Source organism: Spinacia oleracea, chromosome 6 (assembly GCF_020520425.1).
Source record: "Spinacia oleracea cultivar Varoflay chromosome 6, BTI_SOV_V1, whole genome shotgun sequence".
NCBI classification, from domain to species: Eukaryota; Viridiplantae; Streptophyta; class Magnoliopsida; order Caryophyllales; family Amaranthaceae; genus Spinacia; species Spinacia oleracea.
In genome coordinates, this window is record NC_079492.1 from 139,041,304 (window position 1) to 139,062,375 (window position 21,072).

Below are 21,072 nucleotides of genomic sequence, written 5' to 3' on the forward strand. Positions count from 1 at the left end.
GCTCTAATCTCTCTCTAATCTACCTATATTCTGTTGTTTTTCGTGGCTGTGGCTGCTGCTGTTGCTATTCTATGCTCACGAACTCAACTCCAAAATCTAAAATAGGAAAACAACAAAAATCAAAATCTGAAAAACATAAAACAAATCCTGCTGCGCTATTCTCTTTCTCCTCTAATTGCAGTTGCTCCCTCAAACCAAAAATAAGAACATATCTGCTGAAGAACGATTCGAGAACGACGTTTTGATTTGAATTGGGCGAGTTAGAATAGCAGCAGTTGCGATTAGGATAGAAAATAGCGCAAGGTAGTTAGAATTAGATTAGATAATCAGAAACAATTTGTAGATTACAATGAATTTCGTTTTCATATTTTAATTTCCGATTTTGTTTTCTTATTTTTGTTCTTGGGGCTGAGTTCTTCTACGGGAAGAGATAGCAGCAGTAGCAGCAAATAGATGAGTAGAATAGCAGCGATTGGTATTAGAGTAGAGGGAGATTGAATCGAATTTGTAGTTGAAAATTTAGGATTCAAATTAAACTCTCAAATTTCAGATTATCTTTTCCAATTTTCCTGGTTTATTTTGTTCTTCATTTTCAGGTTCATTTTGTTCTTCATTTTCAGATTTTTCACGATTTCAATTCACTTGAAAATCTGGGTCCGAATATTTGGGGGTTTGAGTTAGGAATTGATGTGTGATGAAGATAGTTTGAAGAAGGAAAAATGTCGATGGGTTCACTTTGATGCCCAGAAAAAAGCAGACGTGAGATTGAGAGGAGAGAGGAGATTGAGAGGAGAGAGGATATTTAGAGTTAATTAGGGTTCATTAGGTGTTAATTAGGATTAATTAGGCTAATCAGTAGTTAATTAGGGTTAAAGTAGGATTAGTTAGATTAATTAAGAGTTAATGTTAACGGAGTTAGACTTCCGTTAAGTCTAGGGGCATTTGGTGCAAATAAGTTTAAATAGGAATATATTATGTATTTTGAAACGCGCGGGGGTATTTGGTGCGTTTCGTGAAACCTCAGGGGTACTTCATGAAAAAACCGTTTTTAAAAGTATCCAAACTTTCAAGTCTCATAGAACCAAAGTATGGACTTATTCTAAGAAGAGTTGGAACCTTCTATAGTAAAAATGTAAAATCATTGTAAGCTTTTGACTATGAGTTATGACTTTATCATAAGAGATTGACGATTTCCACTCTAACATGTTAAGTGCAAATCATGTAAGGGATTGACTATTTCCTATCTCATACTGTACGGAATGACTTGCAAGTGCAAGTTTGCACTACATATCTTTCACTAGGACTGTGATGGGAACTGGGAAGAAAGTTTTCTAAATACAAAAGGAAAGTGACCCTTTTGAAGGAAGTTGAGAGTGCTATTTGGTAGAAAAAAAAGTGGCCCATATTGAGCGAGAAAATAACTATGGGCTATATTTGGGCCAAACATCTTGTTCCCTGTTTGCGGTTAGAGTTGTTAAATCGGGTTGACACGTGGTTATATATCGGGTCTAATCGTTTCTAATCATATAAAATAACGTTTTATAAGGGAATTGTAGTCCGTACATAATAGATAGCATAAATAGTATTTTCCGTGTTGATTCAGTTTTTGTCGGATTATGATAGGTCCGCGTCAGTTTTTGACAATTCTATTTCCAGACCCCATAAATCGGAACTGACCGAATCGGTCTGAGTAAATCTACCCAAACTTGGATTTCTTATGAACGAAAGCATGTTCATCAGCTTTACTGCTCTAGCATTGCCTTACTAATTAGTATACCCAGTACACCTAATAAAAAATTGGTCCAAGTCGAGCCAAGCACAACGTGGTAAATATACAATTGTGTTCGAGTCAGGCCAAATTTTGTGAGTGTTGTGCCGTACCAAACGCGGTCCTGATCATGACCGATTTTTGTTTATCCATAATCCGAACATAAGCCGAAAAATATAACCGTGTTCGAATCGTGTGAGTGTGATCGTACCAAACACAACTATGACCATCACCGATTTTTGTTTTGTTCATCCAAGATCCGAACTCTAACCCAAAAAATACGATGACATAGAAACCACGAAAATGTGTGTGTTCGATTGATTCGTCTAACATTACCAAAAACGATGCGACAAAAATAATTTAACTGGAGCTAATTTATCAAATGAAGCCCATAATCTCATGATTCATGCCCACTTGAAAAGAAAAAGTTAAGCCAATCGCTAAAATTAGGCTAAATCGTTGAAACAGTTGCAGGATATTTTTAGAAAGTACACACAGTCGACACAGACAGACAAATCTCTTCATTTTGTCCAATTCTCCATTTTTTTTCTCTCTCCTCAACAACGCGACTCTTGGCTCCCGGTTAGAGACGACTTCAATAATTATACTTTTATCCAACAAACAAATACCAGTATAATACTGCACTTTCGATGTCAACAGGTTCATTCCTCAACTTCTCTCTCCCCTCCTTTTACCAGATTTCAATTTCTGCTTTTCTGATTCGATTTTGATTGCTGTTCTTCAGTTGGAAGATTCATGGCGACCATGTCAAATTCACTCTCACTCAAACATGGCGTCTCACTTTACTCTTCTACTTCTTCCTCATTTTCTCTTTCCAAACTCCACTGTAAACCTTCACTTGTCGCTTCTAGACCCTTCTACAATCGTCGATGTTTCTCAATCTCTGCTTCTTCCAGTTTCGCCAACGACAATCGAGAGTATGATTATCTCATCTGATATTAAATTATTGTTGTTTAGAATTCAATCGATTATTTTGGATTGATTTTGATTTTCTATTGGTTGATGAAAATGAAAATTAGGTATGTGATCGTTGGAGGTGGGAATGCGGCGGGGTACGCAGCTCGGACATTTGTTGAACATGGATTGGCTGATGGCAAGCTCTGCATTGTTACTAAAGAGGTATAAATTATAATTGATTTGAAACATTAGTTAGTACTCTGGATTTAGTTGTCGCTAGTTCAAATTACACTGTTCACATGACTATAAAGTTCCGAGGGAGGAAGTATATAGCAAATAGTGTAGGACATTAAACGGAAGCACTAGCTGCATTTGTGGCCAAACTTATGAAATTATAGTTTTCGTGGAGTATGGTGAATTGGTGAGATTATATCATTTAAGTTTACTAAGCTTTCTTGTCAATACATTTTTATCTGCGTACAACATTTGTCTTTGACTCCATAATGAGATTTTTCTGGCTCCACCACTGTTCACATAGGCACATTAGTATATAATTGTGCTAATGATCTTATCCTTATGAAAGTGAGCTCATTCTGAGATCGGGGTATTTATTATGGGGTACATTCTGGCATGGCAGTTTCATTTGTTATATCATGTTTGTAGTGTATTTTATAAATGGGTTAACGAAAAAATGGAATGGTAACAAACTTTGATGTGCTTCTGAAGTACCTCAATCCGTGGTTTTTAGGGAATATCTAGTAATATGGGGCTTACTTTTTATTCAATGTCAAGGTTTTTATTGCAGCATACCTAGATTTGGTGTCTTGGATTAGGAAAACAAATCACCCTATGAATGTGAAAGAATGGATGGATCATTGCCAGCTAGTTCATCCTGACATTACTATTTCTGAATTTGCATCATCTGTTGAATCCTGCTGTGTTGTCTGTGCCTCATATTTGCCAAGGTCGAATGGAGGTGATTGGTGTGAGAATTTGCCATAATGTGACTGATTTTGTTGAGGGGTAAATTATCACCAGGTTAATGGTGCAGTGGTGCATATGACATATGGGTGGTAATTGTGGCATTGTGTATGTGTTCTATCATCTAACTATGTGAAGGATGATTGCCATAAGCCCTAAGCACCTATTTATGTGGCTGATTGAGAAAATGAGAATGCAATATAGGAGGTTAAAGTAACTATGTAGTTCCTCTGTTCCATTTTGTTTGCCTCATTTTCCTGTTCGCAATGTCCCCAAAAGATTTCCCCATACCAAAATTTGAAAATGGGTGACCACTATTTGCTCTCACATTCACTATGTTTTGTCATACCATATTAATCTCTTATTAACTCCACTCAACCAAGTATAGAAATAGTAACCCAACTCCAATGGGGTAAACAAAAGGGGACGGAGGGACTAGGGAGTATCAGACTTCTTTTGCAGATGTAATTACTTGTGAAGTTATAATCTTAGCTATCATCTCATGTGTCAAGTTCTAGCGCATTACAAGTAGTTAAGTTCAAGAGAATTGAGGAAAGAAGAGCAAACACAAAAAGGCAAAAGCTTTAGTATGTTAGCTAATCTATTTCATGGACATCTTGTTATTTGTACTTTGTGAACACATAGAGGTCTCCACCAAGTTCTTGGTGGTGGTATTGTTTTTGTAGTAGGGACACAACGGGTTAGGAGATGACATATAGGTGGCATGAAACTCTTGAGCTTTGAAAATGTTGGGAAAACATTCTTGAAAAGTGAGTATGACTATTAGTGATTCCTTACACCTTTACCTTTGAATAAATTGTCCAAATTCCTATTTGACAGGATGCAAGGAAAAACATGTGGAATACTCTGGGTAAATCTGTTTAGTGATGTTTTTGTTTTATTGTTTATCGGTTTAACCTGTTGGTACTTGGCTATATTATTTCTGTGGCCTGTAGGGTACTGTGCTACTGGTGTTAGTTGCCAGGAAGATTCTATGTTTTAGTAGGGCAAATAGGCCTCTGTATTTATTATTTTTAAACACTGGCTATGGTTGACTCCGTTTAGGCCGGTCGACTACTCAATTACCCCCTTCCCCTGGGGAAAAATCCCAAACAACAAAAACTGAATAGTTAGAACTGAAGTTTCACTTATAAAGCTATACATTATTACATTTGTTGTTTGCTTTAGTTTACTCTTGATATATCAACATAGTGATGATTCGATAACTTACTTCTGATGCAATATCAGGCATACGCACCATATGAGCGTCCAGCTTTGACGAAGGGCTACTTGTTTCCATTGGATAAGAAGCCTGCACGACTACCAGTAAGACATCAGCTTCATCTTTTAATTTGGAAAACCTTTGCTAACTTTTGGGTGTCTAGGTGTAACTTAGTTATTTGAGACTTGGTAAACTGAAGTTATCAACGAGTATAATTTCTTATGATTTCCAGTGGTTGAACGTTAGATTTCATGTATATACAATTTAGCATACATATGGCACTAACTTGATTCAATTTAATTTTGAAGGGTTTTCATACTTGTGTTGGAGGTGGTGGTGAAAGGCAGACTCCGGAATGGTACCAGGAGAAAGGAATTGAGGTATGCTTAACAATCTTCTTTATATGAGGGTAACTAGTTGGAAAAGTGTTAGCCTTGTAAGAGACTTTGTGCTAAATTGTGCAAAAAATGTGGAGATAGAATTGGAGAGAAAATATTAAAGAACAAAAATGTGTTATGTTTATATTCTCTCTTACGACATATATATATATATATACTACATCAATTACTTAAAGAAATAAAGGTAGAGAGAAGTTTTCTCTCTACACCTCTTTTAAATGAGAGATAATTTAACACTAATAAGAGTTTGAATTATATAGTAAATTAATATGAACCTATGCTTATTAAGTGAGAGGAGAGGTCATTATTTTAACACTCCTCCTTGGAACTCTTCTCTCTCATCCCAAGCATGTTTCTTAGTATCTCGAATCTACCCTTTGGAAGGGGTTTGGTGAAAATGTGTGCAACTTGATCATCTCCCTTGCAATGAACAAGTTTAACTTCACCTTCATTCTCTACTTCTCTTATGAAGTGATACTTCACTTTTATATGCTTGGTTTTTCGATGAAAAACTGGATTTTTAGCAATGGCTATTGCTGACTTATTATCACAATGAATGATAGTAGCTCCTCCTTGAAATTCACCAAGGTCCGACATAATCTTTCTTAGCCATATTGCTTGATTCACAGCTGCACAAGCTGCAATATATTCTGCTTCAGCTGTAGATTGGGCAATTGTGTCTTGTTTCTGAGATAACCACGAAAACACACCATTTCCTAGTGTAAATGTGTAACCTGAGGTGCTTCTCATATCATCTTGAGAACCTGCCCAATCACTGTCGGCATAACCAACTACTCTTGGATTGTTAGAGGTCTGAAATTGAATGCCATAGCATGTGGTTCCTTTCACGTATCTTAAGAGTCTTTTAGCAGCTCCTAAGTGAAGTTGGCTTGGATTCTGCATAAATCTAGAGAGGAAACTTGCTGCAAACATAATATCAGGTCTAGTTGCAGTAAGGTAGAGTAAGCTTCCAACTATGCTTCTGTAGATTCTCTCATCTGCCTTCTTGTGCCCATCATCTTTGGATAACTTCTCATTAACTTGAAGTGGAGTTGTCACAGGATTGCAATTCTCCAACATGAATTTCTTTAGCAAACCTTCTGCATATTTCTTCTGGCAAATGAAAATTCCTTCTGAACTCTGATTAACTTCCATATCGAGGAAAAAACTCAGAAGTCCTAGATTAGTCATCTCAAATTCTTGCAACATTTTTTTCTTGAAATTTATAATCAATTCCTGATTATTGCCTGTGATGATTAGATCATCAACATTTAAGGAAAGGATAATAATTTCCCCATTCTTATGTTTCTTAACATAAAGGGTATGCTTACTTATACTTCTTTCGAATCCTTCCTGAGTGAAATAATCATCAATTCTGCTGTACCAGTGCTTTAAACCATATAAGGCCTTTTTGAGCTTCAAGACTTTGTCAAATTGCCCGTTCACTTCGAATCCAAGCGGTTGTTGAACATATATCTCCTCATTCAAATACCCATTGAGGAATGCTGATTTGACATCCATTTGATGTACCTTCCATCCCTTTGAGGCAGCTAGGGCTAAAACGGCTCGAATAGTGTCATGTCTTGAAACAGGTGCGAAAGTCTCATTGTAATCGATGCCGAATTGTTGAGAATAACCCTTGACAACAAGTCTTGCTTTATACTTTAATATAGTGTCATCGGGATTGTATTTGATATTGTAAATCCACTTGACTCCAATGGCTTTCTTATGAGGAGGTTTCTCAACTAGTTCCCAAGTTTAATTTTTTTCAATCATTCGAATTTCTTCTTTTATGGCAGCCCTCCATTCTGAAAATTGAACGGCTTCATTATAATGAGTGGGCTCAATGTTTGCTACTCCCACCGTCCCAGATTAGTTGTTACACTTACATTTTCACAAAGTTTTAGGTGATAAGTGGTTGTTTGGTTATCAATTATTATTTTATTGAAAAAGTAGATGTGATAGGAGTTAGTGGGGGTATTTTTTTTAATTAAATGTGAGAGAGTGTGGGGACAAAAAAAAATTAGTGGGAAGAGAGACAATATAATAATTGTGGGGTCATTCCTAATTTAGAAGTGTAACAACTAATCTGGGACGGACGAAAAAGAAAAGTGTAACAACTAATCTTGGACGGAGGGAGTACATGACAAGATTCTGAATCTCCAATATCATTAATCTCGGGAAATCTTTTATACAACTCTGTGATGGACTTCTTTCCTCTTGGACCAGTGACATTCATATTATTTGGTGTAATCTAAGAAGAGGGTGGTGCTCGAGTTGAACTTAATGGTGTATGAGGTAAATCAACTTCGCTTTCATTTTGTAAGGAAGTTGTTCCTATTATTAGAATATTTATGTGTCTTTTTTCTTCTTTCTTTGTTTCCCCATTCCACAATGTATCCTCGTCAAAAGTAACATCTCGACTTAGGACAACTTTCTCATTTTCTAGATTGAGAATTCTGTAACCTTTTGATTGAGAACTATAACCAATAAATATTCCTTTCTTAGCTTTAGCATCTAGCTTGCTCCGTTTCTGACTTTGAACGTGAAAATAACATATGCTCCCGAGCACATGGAACTGTTTTATTGATGGCTTATACCCAGACCAAGCTTCTAGAGGTGTCATGCTTTTCACAGCCTTGGTCATTCCTCGATTTTGTATATAAACCGAGGTGTATACTACTTCTGCCAATAACTTCTTTGGAAGTCCTTTCTCTTCAAACAAACATCTAGCCATTTCCATTACAGTCCTATTTTTCCTTTCGGAAACACCATTTTGTTGGGGTATATATGTAACTGTAAGTTGATGCTCAACTCCTTCATCTTGACAAAATTTATCAAATTTTTTAGAGGTATACTCCGTGCCATTATCGCTTCTTATGGATTTTAGCGAATATCCACTTTGATTCTCCACAAGATTTTTCCATTTAAGGAAAATAGAGGACTTGTGACTTTTCTCTCATAAAGTATACCCAAGTCATTCTTGTCAAATCATCTATAAAAAGAATAAAATACTTACTTCCATCCATTGAAAGGACCTTCATAGGGCCACGAACATCTGTGTGCACGAGTTCTAATTTTCTGGCCGCTCTCCATGCTCCATTCTTAGGAAATGAAAATTTGTGCATCTTCCTAAGCTGACATGTTCCACAAAGATCTTTACACTCATGTAGTATTGGAATATCTTTGACAAACTGGTTTTTGGATAAGACACGGAGAGATTCAGTATTGCTATGACCTAACCTTCGATGCCATAACCAATATGTCTCATTGCTTTCAGCTTTGTAAGCATAATATGTTGAATATGACCATTTCACGGGGAAACTCTTGCTTGTCATTGGCACTTTTGCAATCTCCTTATCGGAAGGATCAAGAATCTTACAAGTGTTACCTACAAAGTGCACGGAATATCCATTGATCCATTCTTCATCATCTGAGGAACACTGAGCAGGTTCTTGTCTAATTTGGTAACATACAAAACATCTTTAATTAATCTTCTTCCTTTAGTAATTTCTATGGCAGTAGTACCTTTACCGTCTTATTGGACAATTGCTCCATTACCCATCCTAATAGGGATTCGTACTGAATTATCTAGACTGATGAAGCAAGATGAATTCTTTGTCATATGATTACTACATCCACTATCAACCAACCACACATCATCATTAAGGGTTTGTGTTGCGTGGTGTGCACAAAATAGATGATCTTCATCATCACACTCAGAAATTTGGGCTTTAGCTTGTTTTGGCTTCTTTCTGCAATCCTTCTCGATATGCCCAAACATCTTACAAAAGTTGCATTGAGGTTTTCCTTTCCATCTACAATCTTTCTCCAGATGGTTAGTTCTCTTGCAAATCCTACATGGAGGGTATTTTCCTTTAATCCCTCCTCCAGAATTGTTAGAACTATATTTTCCCTCAAATTTTTTGCTATGTCCTTTTTGGTTTGCTTGAAAAGCTTTGTCGGATGAACTATGATCCAATCTACTTTTATCCCTTTATTCTTGTGCTTTAAATAAACCAATCATTTCCAATGCACTCAACGTTGATAAATCTTTTGTACTTTGGATAACACTAACAGGAGTGTCATACTTCTTCGTTACGGTACTGAGCATTTTGGAAACAATTCTTTCCTCTAACATCTTCTCCATATATCCTCATTTGATTGGCAATGCCTGTAACTCGTGAAAAATATTGATTAATATTTTCATCATTAGACATTACCAAGTTTTCGAACTCTGCTCTCAAGGTTTGAAGCTTTATGCCTCTAACTTGGGCACTTCCTTGAAATTCGGTGTTAAGCGTATCCCAAGCCTCTTTTGCCGTTTTAGCGGCCTCGGAAATATAGCATCTGTCATAGCATTTTGCAGAATTTGCAATGCATTTCGATCCTTGATGATTTCCTCCTTAGAAGGTTCACCATCGCTTGCGGAAGTTTCTGAGGTTGTATGAGCACTTTTTGCGGGGCCATTCTCTACAATGTCCCAAAGATCTCTTGACTTAAGTGTTGTTTTCATTTTTACAACCCAAAAGTCATAGTTTTCACCATTGAAAATAGGGACGAGTTGATGATTAATTCGTTGAGTTGCCATGCGGAAGCTGGTGGAAAATGTTGCTCAAAGTTTTTTTAAAAAAATTTATTTAAATGCAGGATCAATGGCTCTGATACCAATTGTTAGCCTTGTAAGAGGCTTTGTGCTAAATTGTGCAAAAAATGTGGAGATAGAATTGGAGAGATAATTTTAAAGAACAAAAATGTGTTATGTATATATTCTCTCTTACGACATATATATATACTACATCAATTACTTAAAGAAATAAAGGTAGAGAGAAGTTTTCTCTCTACACCTCTTTTAAATGATAGATAATTTAACACTAATAATAGAGTTTGAATTATATAGTAAATTAATATGAACCTATGCTTATTAAGTGAGAGGAGAGGTCATTATTTTAACAAAAAGCTTTACTTAAATTACAATTTGTCTGGACTTAAGTCCTTACTCCTTGCACATTATCTTTCTCGGCGCTTGCCTTGTGAGTTTGTGAAATCCACGTGGTAAATTCTTTTTCTCCACAGATGATTTACGAGGACGCAGTGACAGGTGTTGATATAGAGAAGCATACTCTACAAACTCAGTCAGGCAAATCGCTTAAGTATGGTTCACTTATAGTGGCAACAGGCTGCACAGCTACAAGGTACTATCTGTTTCTTTAGGTGACATGATCTCATATCCTTTTAAAGCGTGAACGTTATTCTTCAATGAAATTAGTGGTTATATCCAAGATTTCTTTCCTTCAACAAAGCTGATAACATGACTCCTAACTGAGCAATTAGTCGGAGCTTTCTTGCATGGATTTGAAAGGCTATGTTTTTGGGGAACATCCACACGTTGGTGCCCGTTGGTGAGTTAAACCATGGTTGGTTTAGTCTGATTTGTAGCTCATAACTTTATGAGCATATCAATCCCTGTTGATACATGACATCTAGGCTATGCTTAAACCTAAATGTCATGTTATTGAGACACTATTCAAGTACGTAATGTTAATTAATAACTCCCCATTTTGTTAGTAACCATATTTATTAGAGACTCATAACGTGAAGCACTTGAAGTAAAAAAAGTTGTGTCAGAAAAACATAACCTGTATTTCGCATTTCTTTATTTTGAATGCTGAACCAACTACTCTGTATAATTATTTTATCCCTCCTTTGTTATTTCTGTCGTATTTTTTAATCTATTGCATTTTTTTGTTAATTGGGTCATCTTGTTATTTCTAGGCGTTACAAAGTCTGAGAGACTAACTTTCATATCTTTTGTTGCAGGTTTCCGGAGAAGATTGGCGGTAACTTACCCGGTGTGCACTATGTTCGAGATGTGGCAGATGCTGACTCCCTTATAGAGTCATTGGTAGTCACATCTTATCTGATAGAGTAGTTATTTTATAGTGCTCTTATGTAGACCCAACAGCTGCTTCCTTGAAGCAGTATTTATTACCTTGTACATCAAGCAATGGATCGAATGCAAATTGTTTTCAAGATTCATGGGTGATCTCTGGAAATTTAGTTTATTTGACTAAAATATTTCACATCGTGACTCTGAAGTTCTGCATAACTGCTTTTCATGTGGATTGGTAGTCACATCTTATCTGGTAGAGTCGTTATTTTATAGTGCCCTTATGTAGACCCAACAGCTGCTTCCTTGAAGCAGTATTTATTACCTTGTACATCAAGCAATGGATCGAATGCAAATTGTTGTCAAGATTCATGGGTGATCTCTGGAAATTCAGTTTATTTGACTAAAATATTCACATCGTGACTCTGAAGTTCTGCATAACTGCTTTTCATGTTAGATTTTTAAAGAATGTCAATCATTCTATTTATCACTGAATTTTGAGCTTTGCCATCTTGATTTAAACCAATGTCTAGTCACTTCTTGATCTCTACATTTATGGCATTTTACATTCTCTTTATCTCGATGACTATTTGTTAGTATTCACTATATCCATGTTTTCATATGCAACATGGAATGAGTTATGAGGTGCCACTAGTATATGAATTATGATATATCTGTGCCTGAAGATTGAATAGAGTGTCTTTCAATATGCAGAAGAAAGCAAAGAAGGTGGTGATTGTGGGCGGTGGCTATATTGGCATGGAAGTTGCTGCTGCAGCTGTGGGTTGGAACCTTGATACCACGGTATGTACAATATTCCATTTGGTTTAAGGTGGACATTTCAATTTTTAAGTGCAAAATTAAGTTTTAGGAAAAGAAGTGGAGAAAGTAGGATTTGTTACTTGTGCAGTTGCGTTTGATATGGAAAGCTAGTTGAGATGCCAAGGATTCTTTTGCAAACTTGCTGTGTTTCCTTTCCAATTTTGAAGATAGAAGTATAGAACTCAATATTGGGCAGATAAACAAATATTGTGTCAACCTTCTCTGCAAGCTTCTTTTATATTTCGTATATGTGGAAATTCACTTTCTAATGTTTTGATTTTGCACTGATATCTCTCTCTTTCATCTTGTCTGCTTCTATTAAGTAGGTCATATTTCCTGAAGACCATCTTTTGCAAAGACTATTTACTCCCTCACTGGCCAGGAAGTATGAAGAGCTGTATGAGCAAAATGGGGTCAAATTTGTGAAGGTTGGCAGTCTTGGCACTTGGTCGATCACCCATCCCTCATTTAACTTAATCCTTGATTTTATTATGGGTTCCGTCCTACTTTAGGTTCAATTCTAAATGAATTCAGGTATATTTAACACCCTGTGATTATAAATTTAACAGGGTGCTATGATTAAAAACCTAGAAGCCGGTTCTGATGGAAGTGTGGCTGCTGTCAATCTCGAAAATGGTTCTACCATAGAAGCTGACACTGTGAGTTTGCTCTAATTGAATTTGTATTATTTGCTTTGACTTTTTCGCCTTTGCATTTAGCTCAAGTCATAAAACTCTATTTCCTCCGTTTCATAAAATTAGCAACAATGGACCTTCACAATTGCCCTGCACAAGTTTGACCTTTAATATTCCTAATTATTTATTAGTAAAACTTATTTTAAAAGTTAATATTTTGATAATATACATTGATACCAATCCAACTATTTTTTTTTATTTGATAACCAATCCAACAACATTTTACAGAATACCATTTACGAAGTACCTTTTATTTATTGGAAAAGGTAGTAAATGAATAGTGCAAAACTCAAATTGTTGATATTTTAATGAGACGGAAGAAGTATTACAAAATTGATTTAGTTACTTGGCACTTGGCAGTGGTTCTTGTGTAAAGAGAAAATGGAAGTTTAAGTTGACAAATCTTATTATTTTGGATCATGCAGATAATTATTGGTATCGGAGCTAAACCTGCTGTCGGTCCTTTTGAAAACGTTGGCTTAGATACAACTGTTGGTGGTATAGAGGTAACTGTGCGAATTCTTTTTTGGGAACTGCTCCTTCCATTTCATCAGGATGTACACTTGTAAACTGCAAGTCACATCAATATAAGTCATAATTTATGCAGTGGGCACTCTTTTATAGATAGAGTTTTTTGGAGCAATTTGGTTTCCGTAGTTTTTCTTTCTTGTAGTTGTCAGTATACATGGGGTGTTCACGCATATGTTGTACTGGTTTCGCTGCATCAACCTAGTTTATGAAGCATTGTATTCCTAGATCTTTAGGCCTAAAAGGCTAAAAAGGCATCACACGCTACATATGAACTTCAATTCATATGTAGTCAGGTCCAGGCCTCATTAAAAATGAATACATTATGAGTGCAATTCTCGTTAACGGTTATAGAATCTATATAGTGAACCTCATCTTGTCATTTTGATAAATTTGTGAACTTGGTGTCAGGTTGATGGTCTGTTCCGCTCCAAAGTTCCTGGAATTTTTGCCATTGGAGATGTCGCAGCATTTCCATTGAAAGTATGTTAGGAATTCTCACTCTTTAACATTTTCCCATTAAGTGCTGCTTTCTCACTACGGGTACATGTTTGGTAGATGTATGACCGTGTTGCTCGAGTTGAACATGTGGATCATGCCCGTAAATCAGCTCAGCATTGTGTCAGTGCGCTTTTGAGTGCTCGAACTCACACGTAGGCTATTCAATTTCAAACATCCTGTTTCTTATTCAGTATCTTCTTTTTAGATTGGTTGATGTGGTCCTTCATGACAAGTTTCCGATCATATCTTGATAAGTTTTATCGTTGCTTGATTGTAGATACGATTATCTCCCTTATTTCTACTCAAGGGTATTTGAATATGAAGGGAGCCAAAGAAAAGTATGGTGGCAATTTTTCGGGGACAATGGTAATAATGACTCGAAATAAATGCATTTCACTGCAGCAGATTTACACTTTTGACTTATTCATCATTTACTTGAATGCTTATGATGATCACTTTTGAACAGTTGGAGAGGCAGTTGAGGTTGGAAACTTTGACCCCAAGATTGCTACATTCTGGATAGATTCTGGTATACATAAATAATATCCTTATCTTCCTTCCTGGTTGTTTTTATTCACGTCTCAGACTCTCAGATCAATTTTATTTGAGCACTTCTAACAAGCCTTGTCTACTATACTAAACAGGGAGACTGAAAGGAGTTCTTGTTGAAAGCGGGAGTCCTGAGGTACCCATTACTTCCATTGTTTTCTCACTGTTGCATTTCCAAAGTTGTTATTTATGAGGAATATGAGTAGTATCATCTTCGGGAATCAGGAATCATTTACAAAGTCTTGAAGGCTAGAAAAATTACCCGTGCTTAACATGCGTGATGCATTTCACAATCTATTTCTGAAAGTCAAGAATGGTGCACTTGTATAGTTTACTACTTTGTCTTAGAAGTGTACTTCATATACTTGGTTCATGATGCCTCAAATGTTTGGGACTACATTGTGCTGATAATATTGACTTGAGTATAATACCTTACTCTTTAGTGGAGATTTACTTTGCCTGTGATTTTTCATGAGTACTACCACCTACTCCGTATACTATTGCCTGTAGGATCTTCCAGCAAGCTTCATAATATGCATGTATGTTCAAAGTGTTAATAGTAAGTTATTAGCTGATTTCCATAAAAAAGAAGAAGTAATTAGCTGACATCTTGTGGTATTTTCAGGAATTCCAACTTCTTCCCAAAATTGCCAAGGCTCAACCTTTGGTTGACAAAGCCAAGCTGCAAAGTGCATCTTCAGTAGAGGAGGCCTTGGAAATCATTCATCAGTCAATGTAGGCTGGGGCGACAGTCTAGGTAGGGCGATTAGCTGATTGATTATATACTCAGCTCAGCCATTTATGGCTTGTTATAAAATCTTTTGGACATGTAATAAATAATCGAAAATTTTCACTTGATAATGAGGTGAGGGAAAGGGAAAGATGAATAAGAGAAAATGTCGGTGGACAGGCCATAGCCCATACTCCATAGCTTGTATTCTACGGAGTATCGAGTACATCACAATCTAAATAAATAAAATAAACTAGTTTTAGACCCGTGCAAAGTGGGATGCTTTCTGCTCTTCTATGTAGTTTCACTAACATGAAGTTGATAGTACGAGTACATAATATTTTCTCTTAGATCTCAAGTATTCATTTATCACAAAGATATACAAAAGATATTGACGTTGATGGTAATCGAAAGGTAAGTCTAAGGTACAACATTTCACAACTTTACCAAATAAACAGAAACTTTTCAAATTTTGTAGATATTTTTTTTTTCTTTGATGGAAAATCTGAGATCTTTTAAGAATACAAAAAGTCGGTAACTTTTATGTTCTGATCATAAGAATAAAAGTAGGTTTGTTTCATCTAAGACTTCATAAAAAATCTTCATCAATATACTCATCTTGAGTTTTAAAATTCAGACCTTAAACCCATCATTAACAAATTCAAATCTTAGCATCACAAAAGCACAAACTTTTCCAATAAGTTCGTTACAATATCATCATTAGTGAGCCTCTAATTGCAGCTTGAAAACCTTACATTAATATTTTACCCTTTTATCACCATCAAGTCATCAACAGTAAGTCCAAAACCAAGAAGAGTAAAAAAGATTGTAAGAATATGACTTAAATGAAGCATCTTGCTGGATGTCAAAGAAGAAGCAGCTAGAAGCACACATGATAGTGACTTTCCATCAGTATCTCCAAAATATGATCCATATTCGTATATTATAAAATTAAATTACCTATGATTAACTTAAAATTAAATTAATGTGAATTGATTTTAGATGAATTTGGGCAACCTAATCATGCTCTAAAACCTGGTTATGAATAATATATGTAAGAAATTGATCAAACTCTTCAACTCTTATCTCAGCGTTGACTATCCTCCTGTCACTGGTGAGCTCATTTGATTCTAGAGCTGGTAGCCATGGCATGCCCACGTAGGAAGTCATTGATAATTTGATAACGATTTAAAAATACAAAGGGTTAATTTTATTTTTATCGCAATCTCTTTATATTGCACACTACTATAGCAGATTAGCAGTATAGCCAACTATCCACACTTGGTAAGACACTAGTTTGACCGTAATTATACGCATTACATATTACTCCGTACTAAAAACTTACCAAAATTGATATTTGAAAAATATACATTAAAACTAAACCAACAATGTATTACACAATACCATTTGAATTTTTATATATTAGTAAGAAAAAATGGTCAAAGTTAATGGATGGATAGTGCAAAAGTCAAATCGATGCAAATTGTGTTCAAGAACAGAGGGAGTATTATATAAGTTGTCATATATGTTTCATAAAAGTATACCGACATTTTGACTTTAACTACGGAGTACATTTTTTACCAAAATATTAAAAAGTTAAAAAATTTACGTACAATGAGGAACGGAAGAAGTATTTCACTATAATACTATACTCATGGAAGAGACGAGTCCGGGCGAGACGATGACATGAAGTTTGTATTATGATGGATAGTTCGAGGAAGGAGTCATGGAAGATGACATCAATTAACTAGTTACATCAATTTGGTTACCTTAAGAAATGAAACTCCTAATGCAATTTGACCCAAAGTGGAGTGTAATTGGGGTCCTTGATTTGTGCCCCCCACACTAAAAAATTTAAGTGTGGATCAAACTCATCCAAATGAATCATTATAAATTTGGAATTGGCGAAGTGGACATATATAAATTATAAAAGATCCTAAGTTCCTAACTACATCCATGATACATTGATATTACATAATCGCATCATTTGTGGTCCAATCTAGATGATAGCATCTAAACATAATTTGGCAAATGCTTATATATGGAGTATTTTTAGTGTAAAAAAAGTCATATATATACACGGCCGCGACCAGTACAAGTTGGTGGAGTTGGTGGAAAAATGCGAACAACACAAGTCACAAAGTTGAGCCACATCAGCTGCGAAGTGCTTGTAAGTGGCTCAAGAGTAGACCTACAATGCTGGACTGACTAACTTGTAGTAGGCGTTGGCTTAATATGGTCTCTTGACTCTCTTCTTTGTAAACGATATTCAATTTCATTTTTGAGTAGTTGCGTGTAACTCCTATGTGTTATGTCCCACAAAAGATAACAAAACTAGATTTTGGACTCGTGTTCGAAAACCAACCAATAATAGCTATTACTTGTAGTTGACAGCTTACGACAATTCCGACAGACAAAACTATATATAGAAGCTATCAAAAAGTTAGAAAGCTAACAAGTACGCTAGCTTTGCCGAAGGGATCGTCCTATTAATTTCCCACAAGTATGGGTTAGGGTTACGTTGCTCGCATAGCTAACAATTACCATAAATCCAAGTGAAAATACAGAGTGATATTTCAACTTCACTTAAAAGATTTGATGGAATCAATTTGGAAAGACACGAGCATTTGGCATGAAGGACACATGCATGCCATTATTGGTTTAATCATGTCTTTTTTTAAAATTAGGGAGCATCTTCATCTAATCACCTTCCATCCCCCGGAACTGTTATCGTAAGGCAAACACATGTCATGTCATAGTACTAATACAAAGTTATGGCCGGATATTGTTACGTAAGCGCACCTGATAATTCAGAGCCTACTAGTCTCCGACTAATTCAAATTTAATTTGGGTTAAGCCTTAATTTGAGTAATGTTCTTCCAACAAATGTAGTAACATTCCCAAATATCCGACCTAAAACCTTAAATAGCTAAAATAACTCGCTTATCTACTCGTTGGTTATGGATGTGTTAAACTTGAACTACTAATCCTTAGGATCATTTTTAGTCGTCAAGAACAGTACGAGGACTCTACTTTGAATACCCAACTAATGTCATTTACATGTACGTTACTCAAATTAATGAATTGGTCGTTAGATGCAACAAATCATAGCCCACCTTATTAGTTATTATATACCACATATAATTGATGTATAACTTTTGTTAATATGATTAGTCTCTTCATATCTATTTTATATTAATAAAATTATATGTTCCAAAGACTTTCTTTTTGTGCCAAATACTTCCAAATTGACACCGTGTTCACGATTTGACTTCAAAATCAATACATTTATTGATAAAATAATCCATAAATGAAATAAAATAAAATAAAATAAAATAAAATTGAGTGGTGACCTTTTTGTATTAACTTGAAGTCCAAGGAAATTGTGTAGAATTTTCCCCTCTTTAGCCTAGCTTGGTTGAATAATTCAAGGTCGTATCACATTATAAGTTCTCTCACTTTCTCATCTCTCTCTCTCTTACAATTTGTGGTTAAACAATACAATTCTTTCCTTTCATAGTCGTGATATCACTCTTAATTTCTTTCAATTTCTTAGTCAAACACATCTTTGCAGAAGCAACCCCATGGAAATTAAGGTAATTAATACTCTAATATGCATGCTTAATTTAAGTTTATTGGATCATATAGTTGTGATTTCTTATTATGTTGTTGTTATCAATGAACTCATCGAGTATATCTAATCGAGTTTTTCGTATAAAATAATGATCTCTTCCTCTATATATATACGTATACATTTTAATGTTTATTTTGGGCAGTATATGAAGCTCAACCGGTAAGCTACCTTAGGAGCTAGCTAGGGGTATGTCGTATACTTGTACCACCCCGGTCCTAAATATGATAATTAAAGTCTTAGTCTAGACCGGCTATATATATTAGATGGCAAATGGTTGTTTTTAGAAAGAATTTCAATTCTTTCACGGGAATCAGCTTTGAGAAATGATGATTTCCTTGAAAGAACTGAAATTTTTTCTTGGAATTCTTCCAAATTAGATAGGTGGATTAGACTCAAAATAAAAACAAAGCGATTCTTACATGGTGGTCTTGTGTCCAAGAGAAAAGGATGTGATCATAAAAAGAAAGCTTTTGGCTTGATTTACTAATTTGTTTGGATGAGTTACATGAAGAAATTTATGAATATGATAGAATAAAAAAGCTCATATTTTTGTGGTTGATTGTGTAGAAAGTGGTGGTGAAGTTGAACATCCATGATGACAAGGACAAGCAAAAGGCCATGAAAGCAGTCTCTTCCCTAACAGGTTAGTTGGTGGTTCTCCCCTGCCTCTCTAACCCCTACTTCCCCGTATTTTTCAAGAAATAGTCATTTCAAACAATAAATATAGGCGGTTATCGGTTAGTAATTACTTGTTCCTATAGCATGTGGGTACTAGCTACGCACCGGGCGGAGCCACGATTCTTAAATCAGGATGTCGGCATATTAATAAAATAGTTATCTATCTGTATAAATTTCCTTTTTCTAATAAATACAAGGTATATATGTTTTTTTAAAAGAAAATTGAGTGGTCGGACCCTTATCTCATACTGGCGCCACCACTGTAACTACGTAACTTGTATGAAAAAGGATATCGGAAAATGAGTTAGTTGTGCACTGCCTTAGACTTCAAAAACTGAACAACGATATGATCACCTAGGACTGAACAATGATGAATGATCATTAATTAAGTACTAGGTGATCCGTGTCTAGTTTTTGTGTAAAAACTACTTGATCAATGATTGTTGTTTAGTTTTGTGTAAAGCCACTTGATCCATGATCGTTGTTTAGTTTTTGTGTAGTTTCTGTGTAAAGCCACTTGATCAATGATCGTTGTTTAGTTTTTGTGTAGTTTCTGGGTAAAAAGGTCATTTTGTTTAAAAAAAAGTCAAGATGATTACTTGGTTATGATAAAATGGTGATCGTTACAAGCTATATCCCAACACGAGGCATTTATTTAATTTTTTTGAATTAATAACGGTTTGAAGATTAATATATTATATAGTACGAGTACCAAATATGATTGGTAGGGATAGGAAGAGAATATTTGGTATTTGTGCTACTATGATTCCATGTCCTGATTTGATATAATAGTACAATCAATAAGTTGTTGATTTATTCAAATATACCTTTTTCCTAGTGACCAACAAAACAGAGGAAAACAGAGCAAAGCGATGCTAATTGAACAGAATTTTGGTGTTTAATGAATGCAGGGATTAATTTAGTGGAAGTGGACATGAAGGAAAGTAAAATGACAGTAATAGGAGAAGTAGATCCAGTTGACGTGGTCAGCAAGTTAAAGAAGCAATGGAATGCACAGATTGTTACAGTGGGGCCACCACCAAAGAAGGAAGAGAAAAAAGATGAAAAAAAAGAAGAAAAAAAGGATGAAAAAAAGGATGAAAAAAAAGATGAGAAAAAAGATGAGAAAAAAGAAAAGGAAGAACAAGAGAAACAAATTGCTGAGCTTCATAGGCTATACAGGGCATATCATCCCCCAATGTACTATTCTTACCAAACCATAGATGAATCCCCTAATAATAATTGTGTTATTTGTTAATCAACAAGATTCGAACACGAAACCTCCATAAGTTGTATACGAGGAGGACACGAGAAGATTGATCAGATCGAATGTTGTTTTGGTTGTCACATGATGTATTTATGTACAATATTATAGATAAATTACTAGGTTGCCATTTAAGGTAGAGCGTACGTATAAGAGTAATAAACTCTTGACATTGAGTTGCTTCTCCTTTTGAAATGTAACCGCATTACATGAAGAAACATATTTTCTAAAACAACTTATTATGTTTGGAATTATGTCGAATATGTACATTTGAGTGATTAATTAATCCTACGGTTCATTAGCAAAATGTTTGACCTGCGTTTTCCTTAGATGAACTAGTCTTATATGCACGTGGTCTTAATTCTCCTTTTAATTAACTACGCAACTGCCAATTTGCCATTAGTCCAACGTAATTCTTACATTTCACCTACTTTTTTGTGAATTATAATTTGTTGTTTCCCGGGAAAAATGAGACGGAAAGACAATCTTATTTG

At 35.4% G+C, this 21,072-nt stretch overlaps 2 protein-coding genes across 4 annotated transcripts; both read left to right on the top strand.

Annotated features, from left to right (window-relative positions):
• The first annotated feature begins 2,201 nt into the window (after positions 1-2,201).
• On the top strand, positions 2,202-15,354 carry LOC110805587 (monodehydroascorbate reductase, chloroplastic/mitochondrial). Its single transcript, XM_022011207.2, has 17 exons — positions 2,202-2,428; positions 2,514-2,706; positions 2,809-2,908; positions 4,916-4,993; positions 5,198-5,269; positions 10,364-10,482; positions 11,108-11,192; positions 11,892-11,981; positions 12,326-12,427; positions 12,569-12,658; positions 13,120-13,200; positions 13,634-13,705; positions 13,781-13,875; positions 14,001-14,089; positions 14,190-14,252; positions 14,368-14,408; positions 14,898-15,354. Exons 1-17 carry the CDS (start codon positions 2,419-2,421, stop codon positions 15,009-15,011), a joined length of 1,494 nt encoding a protein of 497 aa, XP_021866899.2. The 5' UTR covers positions 2,202-2,418; the 3' UTR covers positions 15,012-15,354.
• A 3,080-nt stretch (positions 15,355-18,434) lies between these two features.
• Positions 18,435-20,813, top strand: LOC110805601 (heavy metal-associated isoprenylated plant protein 39). 3 transcript variants are annotated; one of them, XM_022011223.2, is made up of 3 exons: positions 18,435-18,598; positions 19,204-19,279; positions 20,226-20,813. In XM_022011223.2, the coding sequence occupies exons 1-3, from the start codon at positions 18,587-18,589 to the stop codon at positions 20,570-20,572; spliced, it is 435 nt and encodes a 144-aa protein (XP_021866915.1). In that variant the 5' UTR covers positions 18,435-18,586; the 3' UTR covers positions 20,573-20,813. The 3 variants fall into 3 exon arrangements, with proteins under 3 accessions (XP_021866915.1, XP_056689374.1, XP_056689373.1); XM_056833396.1 differs by lacking the exon at positions 18,435-18,598 and adding an exon at positions 18,745-18,795; XM_056833395.1 differs by lacking the exon at positions 18,435-18,598 and adding an exon at positions 18,758-18,822.
• The last annotated feature ends 259 nt before the right edge of the window (positions 20,814-21,072 follow it).